Source organism: Colletotrichum orchidophilum, assembly GCF_001831195.1.
Source record: "Colletotrichum orchidophilum strain IMI 309357 chromosome Unknown Scaffold_27.1, whole genome shotgun sequence".
In the NCBI taxonomy this organism is placed as follows: domain Eukaryota; kingdom Fungi; phylum Ascomycota; class Sordariomycetes; order Glomerellales; family Glomerellaceae; genus Colletotrichum; species Colletotrichum orchidophilum.
This window is the reverse complement of record NW_019172983.1, coordinates 64,265-78,216: the sequence shown is the minus strand read 5'-3', so window position 1 is coordinate 78,216 and position 13,952 is coordinate 64,265. Positions and strand designations below refer to the sequence as shown.

At 57.3% G+C, this 13,952-nt stretch overlaps 5 protein-coding genes across 5 annotated transcripts; 2 read left to right on the top strand and 3 right to left on the bottom strand.

Moving 5' to 3' along the window:
- Positions 1–247: 247 nt before the first annotated feature.
- CORC01_04185 (pyoverdine/dityrosine biosynthesis protein) lies at positions 248–2,000 on the top strand (the record flags this gene model as incomplete). Its single annotated transcript, XM_022615833.1, has 3 exons — positions 248–641; positions 711–1,091; positions 1,150–2,000. 3 exons carry the CDS (start codon positions 248–250, stop codon positions 1,998–2,000), a joined length of 1,626 nt encoding a protein of 541 aa, XP_022477578.1.
- A 541-nt stretch (positions 2,001–2,541) lies between these two features.
- CORC01_04184 (dihydroorotate dehydrogenase) lies at positions 2,542–5,635 on the bottom strand (the record flags this gene model as incomplete). The annotated part of the gene is made up of 5 exons (XM_022615832.1): positions 2,542–4,106; positions 4,176–4,195; positions 4,435–4,830; positions 4,918–5,311; positions 5,530–5,635. The coding sequence occupies 5 exons, from the start codon at positions 5,633–5,635 to the stop codon at positions 2,542–2,544; spliced, it is 2,481 nt and encodes an 826-aa protein (XP_022477577.1).
- Positions 5,636–6,313: 678 nt separating this feature from the next.
- Positions 6,314–7,744, top strand: CORC01_04183 (heterokaryon incompatibility protein; the record flags this gene model as incomplete). Its single annotated transcript, XM_022615831.1, has 1 exon — positions 6,314–7,744. The coding sequence occupies one exon, from the start codon at positions 6,314–6,316 to the stop codon at positions 7,742–7,744; it is 1,431 nt and encodes a 476-aa protein (XP_022477576.1).
- A 1,450-nt stretch (positions 7,745–9,194) lies between these two features.
- On the bottom strand, positions 9,195–11,756 carry CORC01_04182 (uncharacterized protein; the record flags this gene model as incomplete). The annotated part of the gene is made up of 1 exon (XM_022615830.1): positions 9,195–11,756. The coding sequence occupies one exon, from the start codon at positions 11,754–11,756 to the stop codon at positions 9,195–9,197; it is 2,562 nt and encodes an 853-aa protein (XP_022477575.1).
- Positions 11,757–12,317: 561 nt separating this feature from the next.
- On the bottom strand, positions 12,318–13,591 carry CORC01_04181 (uncharacterized protein; the record flags this gene model as incomplete). The annotated part of the gene is made up of 2 exons (XM_022615829.1): positions 12,318–12,709; positions 13,012–13,591. 2 exons carry the CDS (start codon positions 13,589–13,591, stop codon positions 12,318–12,320), a joined length of 972 nt encoding a protein of 323 aa, XP_022477574.1.
- Positions 13,592–13,952: the final 361 nt, after the last annotated feature.

The following is a 13,952-nucleotide window of genomic DNA, read 5'->3' as shown; positions in this document are numbered from 1 at the left end:
CCACGAGATACCCAGATGGCACTTTCTGAGCAGGTTCCTGATCCAAGTCAAGGTGAATCCCAAGTATAAGAAGAATCTCTGAGACCGGCCGTAATTATTATTATAGATTATCTACAGCTCAGTTCGCCCACTATCATCCAATATAATCAAGAGTCGTTTCCTTTCTTCCTTCACAAGTTTCCTATCATTATTCTCCAGATATCACCTTCGATATCTCTCTAGTTGAATCTCTTCCTCAATCATCACAATGGCTATCCCCGCAGCAGACCCTGTCCCCGTGTCTCCCACGGACGACAAGAAGCCGGCAACCTCCACCGGAAAGCTCATGGCCAGGCCGGTCCTCCAGCTCCGTGCTCCGACTTACAGGCGACCGAGTCTTGGCTCGGAGCTCAGGAGTCCTCTCAGTTCCATTTCTCCCCTCAGTGTCTCAGACCTGACAAGTCCACTCAGCCCCTTGAGGCAGATGCGCCTCGAGTTTTCTGACCTTGAAATTGGTTCTCCCATCGACCCTGTGGACTTGCAATCTCCTGAACAGACTCTGAGGAGCCCTGTGAGCGCACCTCGGAGTCCCTTCAGTGATTTGAAGAGCCCCGCGAGGAACGCTAGCATTGATGCCGTTATCGACGACATCGTTGAGGGAGGTGAGTTATGCTGAATAATTGTAGATCAGCGTCGCCGCGAGAGACACATGACTAACACAGGGGATATAGATGCGCCTACTATCACAGAGACACTCCCCACCCCTCCTCTTGAGCAGTCTACTGAGCAGGTTGCTCACAAGATTCTGGATGTTCTCCAAGCTTTTGGAAGACACATCATCCCCGAGGGCCAGGAGAACCACGAATGGCTGGGACGCAAGATGTTCCATGGCCGTGTTGAGGACTACGTCAAAAAGGGAGAGTCAGTCAAGATGATCATTCCCGCTTTCCCTTGGAAGAGCATCAACCGCACCGACAAGGTGACGGGTGTTCTTCCTGACCTAGGAGAGGATCTGGCCCTGGCCAGACTCAACGACCTTTGTGTCGAGATTGGCAAGGTCTACACACATGGTGCTGAGGTTCACATCGCCACCGATGGTTTGGTATTCAATGGTAAGCGCCTCTTATTCTGTACAGCCGTGTCCCGGTTCTATGACTAACTTACGGACAGACGTTGTCGGCATCTCAGACGATGAGACCTGGGAGTACGGCGCCACTCTAATGGACATGGCCGCCCAGAAGGGCTACGATGGCATCAAGCTTCTGCGTGTCATGGACTTCCTCGGCCTGACCAACGAGAACGAGCCCCTCACCAAGGAGAAGTATATGGAGCTCGTCGACGAGAGTCGCAAGACGCTCGAGGCCCAGTTCGGCGACCCAGACAAGGACGTCCGGGCCCTCATGGAAACCGACAACGACACGCTGATGACCTACCGCGGCTTCATCCGCTTCCTCGAGACCGATCTCCGCAACAGCCCCGTCGCGGCCCACGCAACCTCTGGACACAAGTACCGCAAGGTCGTCAAGGAGGTCGCCATGAAGATGATGATGCGCGCCGAGTCCTTCACCAAGATCATCCTCGCCACCTGTCCCGACCACGTCCGTCTCTCCATCCACCCCTCCAGCGGCGCCGTCAAGCTCTCCATGCCTCTCCTGGTCGAGAAGCACAACCCCGACGGCTTCCCCCGTACCCCTTGGCACAGCTCCATCGCCGTCTCCCTGGACGGTGGGTACCGTTCCCTGCACGCAAAGGACGTCCGCGACACTCACGACTTGGTCATGAGGGACGGCCGTCCTTGGTGCTTCCGCGAAAAGTCTGAGCTCTTTGATCTCGGCGAGGACGTCGAGATTGAGCACCTGTACCCTACCGGTATCGAGGTGCGCCCCCGTGAGGAGAAGAATGGAGACGTCAAGCTCGACGAGGCAGCACGCGAGAAGCTGGTCAAGCTTGCCCAGCTTCAGCCCGTCACCGTTGTCGGCTTCGAGAACGCGCCCGAGTTCGTTGTTGCGGGCCAGGAGTAGACGTAGTACCCAAACTTGATCTAGAATCTAGAGAGGAGGTTTGGCAATTTGCATCTTGAGGGAATCATCAAAGGTAGTGGAGCACCAGGCGTTCGTTCCCGTCGCCATCGGCATTGGAAAGGGGAGGCAGCAAGATTCGATTACTTTGTAGGCAGCCTCGTAGGCGCCGCGCGCTGCCGGTTCACATTGAGTCGGCGTTTTGTTGCTGCTGCTTCTATAATTTTTTTTTCAACAAAATGAAGGCCATAAAGGGCAAGTTAGAGAGTACTTAATCAAACATTCTCCAAGCTCTGATTGTTCTCAGAAACATACAATGGGCGGCGACAGTCGCAACGACGGATGCTTTTGTTCGAGAAATTGTTGAGCGTCAGTATACCATTTCCTAGATTGGCCGTCAGTCCGTAGCTGTCTCATTTTATACCAAGTTCAAGTACTCAATTCCTAACTCAAGAACATTACATGTAGACATGAATGGCCAACATGTTTGGCCCAGATTTTTTCCGCACTGAGCAGTCAAACTTCTATTTGTGAATTTGGTATTCTATGCCTGGTCCTTGATCTCCCCTTTTATTCTAGTAATTGTCCCTGGTCCGCCGTACGTCAAGCCAGTGTACACCATGGCCACACTCGCGCCCGCATTGAGGATCTTGAGCGCCTGCTCTCCGTTCGTGATGCCGCCCGTCGCGAAAATAACCTTTCTCGGGGTATCCTTACCCTCGATCAGATCGTGAAGCTTGCCAGAAAAGGTGCCATCAATGTCAGGAATGGCAGCCGCCTCCTCGGCCGAGCCGGTCTGGAGCGTTTGGGCATCTAGCTTCTTGCGATATCTTCCGACCAAATCCAGAGTTCTGTTGTACATGGCGGGTCCTGAGTATCCGCCCGTCTCCTGCAGGGCCTTCTGCTCCTTCGCACTAAGTTTGACACCCTGGGGAACGATGCCAGTGCGGCGGTTGGTGGTGTTGCCTACGATGATGCCGTCAACACCGCTGCTGCAGACGGCCTGAACAATACCCTCGATCTGGGTATCCTCCTCCTCATCAGGAGAAACCTTGACCATGACCTTGGGGTGAACCCTGCGGTCCACCTTGCCGGCCTCCTGCACCACAGCGCTCAACAGCCTCGTCAGAGGCTCCGTGGCCTGCAGATCGCGGAGGCCAGGGGTGTTGGGGCTGCTAACATTCACCACGAGGATGTCGGCATATCTAGCAAGACGTTGCACGCAGTAGACGTAATCCTGAGCCACAGCATTGACGTCCTTCTGGTCCGTCTCCTTGTTCTTGGCAATCTGCACAGCCAGCAGTCTGCCGGGGAGCAAACTGCCTGCGGGGACACCAGCCTCGCCATCTAGAACCTCCTGTTCCGTAGCACCAACCTTGCGAGCGAACTTGCGCACGCGCTCCCTCAATGTAATCGCCATGCTGTCGGCACCCCGCGAGTTCAGACCGTATCGGTTGATCATGCCGTCGAGACTCGGGACGCGGAAGACACGCGGGCGAGGGTTGCCATCCTGCGGGCGGGGTGTGCAGCCACCGACCTCGACAATGCCGGCACCAAGGGCGAAGAGGGCGTCAGGGATGTCGGCGTGCTTGTCGAGACCAGCGCTGATGCCGATGGGGTTGGCCAGCTTCATGCCGTAGACTTCGGTCGCCAGAGCGGGGTGTTCAGCGAGGGTTCTGTCGCGTTCGCGGATGTGCAAGCCGAGGTCATAGAGCGTCTTCATCATGCCGGTGCCGGCGTGGTGAGCGTCCTCGGCGTCGCTCCAGACGAAGCGCATCACCATGGGTGACAGTCGGTGGATTGAGGCCCTCGTGTCGGTGACATAGAGGTAGGAGATGTAAAGGGACCCGGCGAGGGCAACGCTGTAAAGGCCAGTCTTCAGGCCCGAGCCGGCCTGGGAATTCGTCGAGGAGCCGGTGGCGGTGGAAGCATGACGTCGGGGGATGTTGCTAGGGAGTCTGGGACGGACGGCGGTGGGATTTCTGGCGGATCGGAGGACTGATTGCACGCGGCAGGATCGCATGCAGATGGACGCCATTGCAGAGGACAGGTACCGGTCCTGGCCAACACTCAATGGCTCGGCGTTGGGGAGGATTTGAGGGTTGTGATCTGGATGAACTCATGTACCCGCCGGCGGAATGGGCGCGAAGTTTTGGTCGTACGTTTGGCGTGTCGTACGTCGTACGTTTGGCGTCGCTCTGGCACGAAAGGACAGTGCCAACACAGTGCAAGCCGGCACGGTATAAAGTCTAAGGTATTTTTTTCTAAGAATAAAATCGTGCCAGATCATGACGTTCTCCATGTTCATGGCCCGTCTACGGTAGTCCACCCAACGCCGTCCCGATGCACTACAAAAGAAAGAATGCTGCCAAAGAATGTCTAGGATGTCTGTGATTCCTGCGCCCGTCCTCTTCCTTATGCCTCCATCTTTACCGACCTCTCATGGGCAGCGATGGCCTGCACCGCATGCGTTCTCTCCTCGACTTCCTCTGCCTCCTCGATGACTTCGGCCTGTCTATTCAAGAAGCTCAAATACGTCTGCCATCCGACCGCGATCACGCCCGAGAATACGCTGCGATACTCCATCGGGATGAAAGAGAAGCTGAAGGCCGTGACCGCAGGCCACAGCTTGCACGAGTTGACGATGCTCACGGGCACGGTCCGTCGGATGCGCTCGACGATCTGCTCCAAGTTGTCGCCGGCCAAAAACGCCTGCATGCCGAAAAAGTACGAGTTAAATATGGGCGTGAAGCACACCTGGTTCACCACGACTTTGGTGCCGAGCGAGAGGAGTCGCGAGGCGTAGTTGAAGTTTTGAGAGAGGAAGATGAACCTGTCGCACACGGTACTGCGTCAGTTGCTGTGTACGCAGCTATCAAACAAAGCCTTCACGAGTTGACGAGGAGACGACCAAACCTACCACTTATAACTGGGAATAGAAGAAATGGCGCCAATGATCAACGAGCGCATCGTCCGCTCGGGGTCGTAGTCGTTGCCGCTCATATTCTGGGCAGAGAGGTCGGCGCAAAAGTAGATGACCAGGGAGCTGACGAATTGTGTCATCAAGGGCCTCTTGCGCTGGGCCCGGGCATAGCCCTCTGCCGCGCGGGTCAAGGGCCCGAGGCGCTGCCATAACGGGATCGTTGTGATAGTGTTGGGCACCGGAATGGGATCCTCTGCCCTCTTCGGCGTGGGTGCGTCGGAATTCGCGCGGCGCTGCTGGTGTTGTGCGAGGCGGTTGCGCAGTCCTTGGGCCCCGGGCGTCTGGCGGCGCAAGAACACTCGGAACAGTGTTGTGGTCGTCGCCATGATCGCTTCGGTTTGGGTTTTTTTTGGCGTTATTGAGGGATCATAATCGGAGTTGTCGAGGGAGAGTGAGAGAGACAGAGAGAGGAAGAGAGAGAGAGAGTAACAATGCGCCTCTCGTCATCCAAGGTAAGGATGGCAACTGTGCCGAGAAATATGGCCGAGATCCCCAAGGCGTATCCGTGGTAGGGCGGCTTCGACACAGCCAGTCACCCACCACACCCACCACGCCCACCCTGGACTGCCCGCCTGGACCCCTGGAGCACGGGAAAGTGCGGCAGTGGCATTGCCGACGCCGATGGCGGCCCTTCCGCCGGGGTCCGGGCCCTCATGGGTGGGGCCCACTGGGTGTTTTCTGTTCCAAGATTCTTATTTTTGTTTGGCCCGTTGTTGCGTGCTTTCCTGTCCGGGTGCCAGGGTGACAGGTCTTAGCCAAACGCCACCCGTTACCATCTGGGTATCCCCTGGCTACCACCTGGCGGCCGTCGTCAGCTGCGCTCCACCAGTCGCCAGATGGGAGCTGACGGGGCAGCTGTCCGACCACCTGCGCACCGCATATGACTTACACACGTAGCATCGCCAAGTCGTGTGCCTCCATCTCGTGACGCCTTGCCTTCTTCCACTTTTACCGCGGCTTTTTTGCTTTCCTCTGTGAAAGACCAAGACTGGCGGAAGTCCCCTTGCTTTCCTCCAGTCGTCAAATCTCTCATTACAAGGCGACCAGCGAAATCGCCATGGCAGCACGCTAATCTACGCCTACGGTGTACGAGGCTGCCACTCTAAGGCACAGCCCACGCCTCTTTCAAAATTTACCTTTAGATGCCTTGCCTGATCTGACTACTTGAGAGACTATAGCGAGGCTGACAAGTATAGCAAGGCAAGGCAGCATATTCAGTATAAACGTATCGGATACTTTCGTGGCTCACGCTCGCATCTTCTGTCTTTCTACACTCTTCACAGTCGCCATCCTAAGCACAAGACAGACTGGAAAAAGGGAAAAGACCACCAACATGTGGCTTCTCAACACCACCACCTATGAACTCCGCATGTTCATCGACGGTACTGATATGCCCCCCTACGCCATTCTGTCACACACCTGGGGTCCCGACGAGGTGACCTTCCAAGACATCCAAAACCTGCCCCTGGCATCCACCAAAGCCGGCTTCACCAAGATCCAAGGATGCTGCACCCAAGCCCTGCGTCACAACATCGACTGGGCCTGGATCGACTCCTGTTGCATAGACAAGACCTCATCCGCAGAGCTCTCCGAGGCCATCAACTCCATGTACTCATACTACCTGCTCTCCCGCGTCTGTTTCGTCTATCTTGGCGACGTACCGCCCCTGTCCTATTCCCTTCCTCCCATGGGCCGTCTCCCGTCACTTGCTTCCTCTCGGTGGTTTACCCGCGGCTGGACACTCCAAGAACTCATCGCACCCCGGAGGACAATCTTCTACACCTCGGACTGGTCGCGTCTCGGAACCAAAGGTGTGCACACCGACGAGCGCCCCTTCATCCAGGACCTCTCCTCCATCACAGGAATCTTTGAGTCTGTCCTCGCCAAAACCCGTCATCCGCGTGACTACTCCGTCGCAGAACGCATGTCTTGGGCGGCGAACCGCCAGACCACCCGCGCGGAGGACCAGGCGTACTGCCTCATGGGCCTCTTTGGCGTCAACATTCCCGTGTTATACGGCGAGGGGCTCAAGCACGCGTTCCAACGCCTCCAGCACGAGATCATACGGACATCTCCCGACGAAACAATCTTCGCGTGGAGGGCGGACCCGCAACAAGTGGTTGTGGACCCCTACACGCGCGAACGCCGATCGAGGTCCGTAACGTCGGGCCTGCTCGCCGACTCGCCCGCCGACTTTGCCCGCTCGCACGACATTCACCAGCGCGCGCTGCTTCCACCGTCCCCGTTTCGGGAGTTTAGTATGACCAACATGGGCCTCTCCATCGCAGCCAGCCTCGTGCGCTTGACGCCCGCCGTCAGCGGCAGCCTCCATGGAAGTCTCGCGCCGCAGTCAATGTTCGTGTTGCCCATCGGAGCGAGCGGCCGGCCGAACGAAACCTCGCCGCGCACCCGGGTGGGACTATATCTGGAGCCAGTGGTCGTGGCGGCGAGTCGCGCGTTGGGCCACAAGACTTTGTACTATCGCCGCGCAAAGTGCAACGACTTTTGTTTCGCGGCGACGCGCGAGTTCCCGCAGGGCGAGCTTGCCGACATTTACATACTCGAAGACGATCAGTTCGCCGAGATGCAATTTGCCGATAGGCCTCCCACCCCAAGACCGGGCTCGGGATCGGGATGGGGATCGGGCTCGGATGCGGGAGGGAACTGGTCGCCGTCGATGGGAGCTAGGTTGTCACTTTCTCCCAGTCCATCGCCGAGACCCTCGCCTAGGGCGTCGCCGATGCCACGCATGGATTTGGGATGAGATCGCAAGGCTCCTTGTCCTTCCCCGCCGTCCAATTGCCAATGACACTCGACAGTATCCGATGGAGGAGGAGAAGAGACATTAATCAAGACTACCTGAGTACGGCCATTACGAAAGTAGCACGGTCGAAACGCAAGAGAAGGGCATGAAGAGCTCAAAGGGTTGAATGTCCTGAAGGCTAGAAGGCTGCACCGATATCTAGTCCCCTTGCGTTATTGCTAGTCTTATGAACTCTGGATATGAACTCTGAACATTGTGTGTGTAGTAGATAGAACTGCGGATCACTTTTGTAGAGATACCCGGCCCTTCATCTATTCGAAGGGTCTCAATATATTTACGGATGGAAAAAATTAAAGTCGACACCAAATCACGATAACATGTTCGTAGCAATAGCTTATTGTACGTTTGAAGGTTTTTCCATTCAGTCGATACACCCAAAGTGTACCACTACTCCAGAACATGAAAGTAGGCTGCCCCCACTGGTGAGTTACTCGGTTATCTCATCCAGGAAACCCTCCTGTTATTTTGCCTTGACTACATACATGATCCCCTCATTCGGCACATGGTAGCGCATCACCGTGAATGCTCTGTTCCTTTTCTTCCCTTCCTCCTCTGGGTTCCTCATGTCGTGCTGTTGTCCACTCCCCCTGTCTATTTTTTTTGTCGTCCTTCACCACACTAACACCCCACCCTCATCTTCTCACTGTTGTTCGTAGACAAGGGGTATGGTGGGGTGCTTCTTCCCCGTCGCTTTGGGGATCGCAGAGCATTCGAAGAAAGAGTGCTGGCGTGCTGTTGCCGCCGGTCTCTGCGGTGGTTGGGGTGCAACTGTGACCCTCCATAGGGTTGCATTGAAACAAAATCTCAAATCGTCTCCTGCCCTCCCGCGTCTCCCTTCAGAAGGGATAGATAGTGGGGGGAAAGAGCCGTGGTATCAAACGTTATATTCCAAGAACATGAAATGAAGAAAGTACACCGCAAACGCGTACGCAAAGGACGTGTCGTTGGGCGAAGAAGAAAGTGCGGGTCGTTAAGGTCGTATCGTACATCAGATGAATCGAAGAGGAGCCAAGCTCTTGAGGCAAGCTCCACGTCGTTGGTGTTGGTGTTGGTGTTGGTAGTCGTAGTGAGGATGAGATGGGCGCATATTGTGAGCGGGGCGAAGATGCAAGGTCGATAAAGCCAGCCAGCTTTGAGAGAGTTTGTAAGTTTTTATCGTTTTCCAAATGTTTTTGTGGTTTTCGTCTTCAGTGGCAAGGAAATGTTGAGATGTAATGAGTGAATATGGTCGGTGGATAGACAAAGTTGTAAGGAAAATGGTAACGAGTGTCGGGTGTCGGCTTTTGCGACGTAAGAGATGACAAGGAAATGTTGAGTGATTGTACGTCTCGTCGGCTTGGCTGGCGTTCATCTTCCCTATTAAAACATCTTCAGTAGTCCCGGATTCTCATCAAAATACTGCGTCAGTGCTCCTCCTGTGATCAGCGCTCGCGCGAGGCGAGACCTCGAGCATCTTGGTGCTCCCCGAGCTCACATGCCTGGCGTTGCCCCTGCTGAGGCTCACGCTCGTGGCGCGTTGGAGCTTGGGCGTCTCGCCCTCAGAGCCCTCGGGCGACGTGCTGTCCTCTTGGTACGAGTTCAGCATGCCCTCGCGGCTCTTGACTCTCTGGTGCTGCACGACGGTGGCGTGCTGCCTGTCGACTGAACCCCACTTCATGTCCGCATCTTTCATCATCTCGTCCTCGTCGCTGCTGGGGAATGCGTCGCCCGTCGACTTGCGCGGGGTGCGCTCCTCGGCGAGCATTTCGCGGGACGGCGTGGCGAGACTGGACAGGTACTCATCGTCGGCGAGATCTTCCTCGGTGTCGTTGGGTGAGATGGGATGGCTAGTGTTCTGCGGCGGGAGGCGCTGCATGCTACCGCGCATGCCCGACGAGCGGCGGGCTCCGACGCGGCCGGACAGCCATGATCCTTCCGAGTCGATAGACGCAAGGGAAACGGGTTCGGGAGAGGGCTGGATGCTGTGTCGCAGCGACGTCGGTGTTTGCCGCATCTTCTCCAGCTTCTCCAGCTTCTCCATCTTCTCGTCGGCGCGTCGCAGGTCTGATGTCGGTGTATCGTATCTCACGGCAGGCGTGTTCTGGAGCGTGTTCTCCCCCGACCTCGACTCCGAGACAACGGGCAGAGGCATTTCCACTTCCGGAGACCCAACGCGCGAGTCGGGCGGGCTGAGGGGCAGCTCGGGCAAATCCTCCCTGAAGCGTGACCTGGTCCGCTTGGGAACGCCATTGCTGACCTTGCGAGGAATGTAGTTGACAGGCGGGGGAATCGGTGGCATCGGCGGCATCGGCACTTGTACCGGCGCCGCTGCCTCTTCTTGTGGCTGGGGCACATACGTCTGTGACTGCGAATAGGCTTGGGCGGCGGCGGCGGCAGCTGATGCCTGCATTGTCTCACGCGATGTATTCGAGAAGGAAGATGGCCCCGAATTTCTCCTATTTCTCTTGCCCAGGCGGAAAAGCGCCGAGAAAGAGATGCGAGCGCGACTGACTTTGCGGGGGGTCTCGCCCTCGTCCTGTCTCGATGAATATTGCGAAATTGCGTGTTGGTCAGATTCTGTGGCGTTAGGCGACCTTGATCTTGAAATCCTCCGCAAGAAACTCCGCTTTAATCGCATGCTACCCTTGGGCGTAAGCTTCGTGCTCGTCTTGCGCTCCGGGACGGGCTGCGCGGGCAGCGTCGGCGAAGGCGGTGCCTCTGGCGGGATGCTTGTCGTCCGGTGAAAGTGGTGTACGGCCGCCGGTTCCGGCTCGATGTCCATCGTCTCGGTCTCCATCGTCTCGGTCTCGGGCTGGGGCTGGGGTTGCAGCTCCGGCTCCGCCTCTGGCTGCGCGTCTTTGACTGTTGAAATTTTCCTTGAATGCCGTGAAGAGCTCCATGACCGTCTCCTAGAAGAAGTGACAATTGCAGACGCTGCGTCAATCCCTAATCCAACTTCACGGCCGAGGACACCCCGTTCCAAGTTGACTGGCGGTGGTGACCCGCTGTGACTGGCCTCTGCCACGGCCTCACGCTGCTTTTCTGACCTCCGTGCAAGTCTCCTCTCTATCCGTTCCTGGTCTCGTTGGCGTTTCCTCTCCCTCCTCCTGTTGTCTCGCTCCATCAACTCCCTCAGATCAGCGGCGTCCAAATCGTCCGCAAAGCTGTCAACCCTCTTATGTGCCCTCACCACTGACTCGGGCACCCTCTCTGAAACTTTCCTCTTCTGTTGTTGTGTGCGCGATGGCGCCGAACCATGTCCAGGACCCCATCGTGGGTATACTGCATATCGTAACGTTGGCCGTGGTGCTAATGCCTCGAGGGCAGATACTCGGAACGAATGCAATTCCGTATCGGACGACATGCTGGAGTGGATCGACATCGGTAGCGATACGTCGGATTGCGGGTTTTCGAGGCTCCTACGGAAGCCGAGGCCGGTCTTGAGTCTTTTGCTCTGTTTCCCAATGGGCCGCCCTGACGTCCAAGGGTCGGCCGCCGGCCGTACCGGCGCAAAGTTTGTCATGGCCTTGATTTCCGCCTCACGATCCGTCTCTTCTCTCCTCCTCTTGCTGGTCTTGCGTCGAGAAGACCTCGACGGTTGGCCGTGGCGTGCATTATGTAGGGTTGGCACCCGCTGCCATGCGGGATCCCCTTTTTCTTCTCCGTCATTTCGGTCGGCTGGGAAGAGCCCTGTCGACCGGCCAGGTTCTAGTGGAACCGAGCCTTTTTGCCCCGCGACACGGATGGAGTCATTGCGACCGGGGGAGAAGCTGTAGGTGCGTTCTCTTCTTGGCGGCGGCTGTTGCTTCTCGAGACGCTGCTTCTTCGGCATGGCCGCCCTCGGCGCAGTGGTCTCACCCGTGGTGAAACCTCGTGCCTGTGATGCTTGAGGTGGTGCCTCAACGTCCGACAGGTTTGCGCCGCTTCGCGAGCGTTTGCGACCGCTTCTCCGGCGGAAGGGCCAAAGGGCCATTTTGCCATCAGCCAACGCGGGAAAGCGTCGCTGGGGAAGGGGTTTAGTGTTGAGTTATCGAAGAACACTGGGTTGTTTGTCGAAGGACCGGTGTCTGTATGAGTGCATGATCGTTGGCGTATTATTCAATATCGAGGAAGGGCAGGCGTAGGTGCGTAGGTAGTGTGAACGGGTGGCCTCGTTTGGATCTCAATGCTTCCTGCTGACCACAATCGCCATCAGTGTCGCAATGGACGCTGAAAACGAGAGCTAGACTGGGGATGTCCCGAGCCAAAGGAACTGCGGAAGCTTGTCTGCTTAAAGAAGGATCCGGAATAGTGCACCAAAAATGGGATTGGGCTTTGGAGGAGAGGGTATTGGCCGGCTTGTTCAAGAAAGTGGAGGAGAGAGACAAGAGACCAAGTGTAAAGTACGGGAGTGACGGAGTAGTATGAATAGCAAAAGCAAGGTACCTCTTCTCTAGTCGAGGATTAAAAAGAGGGACAAAGTCATATGCTACCAATGTATTCGTAGAGTGGCAATGGCTGGGCTGGAGATGATGGAATGGCGAACGGGGCGCTCTCACAGATCAAGCAGGCTTCTTGGAGAAGAGGCCGGACACGAGACGGGGCACGCCCGAGCAAGACTGGGCTTGGCCGGACAGAAGAGGGCAGCAGACCTCTTCCTTTCCTTGGACTTTCGTGCCCTGGGCTGAACTGGTGCTTGCCTCGCTGCCGCTGCTGCTTCTGCTACTGCTGATGGGGCCGCTGGCAAGGACTGGGGAGAGCTTGTTGCTCGGCTGGGCTGGCTGGCTGGCGCTGGTAGCTTTTCGTCGGTGCCATTGCTGGACCGGTACCTTGCGGCACCTATCCGAACTGGGTCATCGAGTGGCAGGGCAAGGGAGCATGAGCCGGGACCTTTGGCACCCAGATCAGACCAGGAGGGATGGGACGGCCAGGGCTGGTTGGTTTGGGCTGGAAAAAGGTCCAGGGTCGGTCAAGGGCTCAGGGGGGGAGGGGGGGGGGGGGGGGGGGGGGGGGGGGGGGGGGGGAGGGGGGGGGGGGGGGGGGGGGGGGGGGGGGGGGGGGGGGGGGGGGGGGGGGGGGGGGGGGGGGGGGGGGGGGGGGGGGGGGGGGGGGGGGGGGGGGGGGGGGGGGGGGGGGGGGGGGGGGGGGGGGGAAGGGGTGTATCTTGTCTGGACCTGGACACAGTGTGGTGGTGTGTGCCCAGGGTTGGAGGGTGCGTTGCGTTTTGTGTTTCTTCCTGCTTCCCCTACCTTTTGATGGGCTGTCAGCTGGGCAACTGGTTGGTGCATACCGGGACCCAGGGACAGCGTGCGTGCGTCTGTCTGTCCTTCGAGTCGAGTTGAGTTGTTGAGACTGATGGGACCGTTTGTATCTCACAGCGCGCGCAGCCAGTGGCAGTCCGTATCTAGTATGTATGTTGAAAAGAACCAACGCAGAACGTTGACGTGTGCTTCGCGTGGCCTTCCGTAAACTTGTGTGAACGAGGGATAGACGGCCAGCCGCCAGCGAGTCCCCTGCCGGCAGGGGGAATGTCAATGTCGTCGATGGAGTGAGGGACTGGGCCTGATCGTCGCGAGTTTTTTCTGCTTCAGTATCAACAGAGTGGACCCAACCAGCTTCCAGCACACCACTTGCTGCTCGGCTCCGGTGCTGCCCTGGTTTGCCCTGGCTTGCCCTGGTCTGTTCCGGTCCGGACTGAGAGAGGACAAGAGAGGAGCGACTCAACGACTCTGGCCAGTTAAATGCGGTGCGATGCGATGCGATGCGATGCAGCATGAATCTGCCGCGGTGCTGGTTCCTGGCCTGATTGACTACGAGCGGATGGATCATGGGGCCGGCTTTGCATGTCTCTCAGTTCTGGCATCTCTATGGCTGACCCGCCGGTCTGACATCCAGCCCCTGGAGTTCCAATGTCTCACCGCGACACCGTTTGGAGGCCTTTCTGTTCTCCTCCGGGCTTGTCTCATACGCGGTTGTCCATTTCTTTGGGTACATGGAAGCCTGTCCTGATTCATGATGTCGAGTGGCTGGCCATCTTGGTTCTCGGTACGCGCAACGGTTCCGACAGGTCTCTCGGCGCAGCGCGGTTTAAAGTTCTGCTTGTTCTATCTCCAACGGTAGGCTCATGGGGCCGGCCCCTGGCTGCCGCTGTGCCCTGCGCGATGCACCATGAGAAGCCCATATGTGCAAG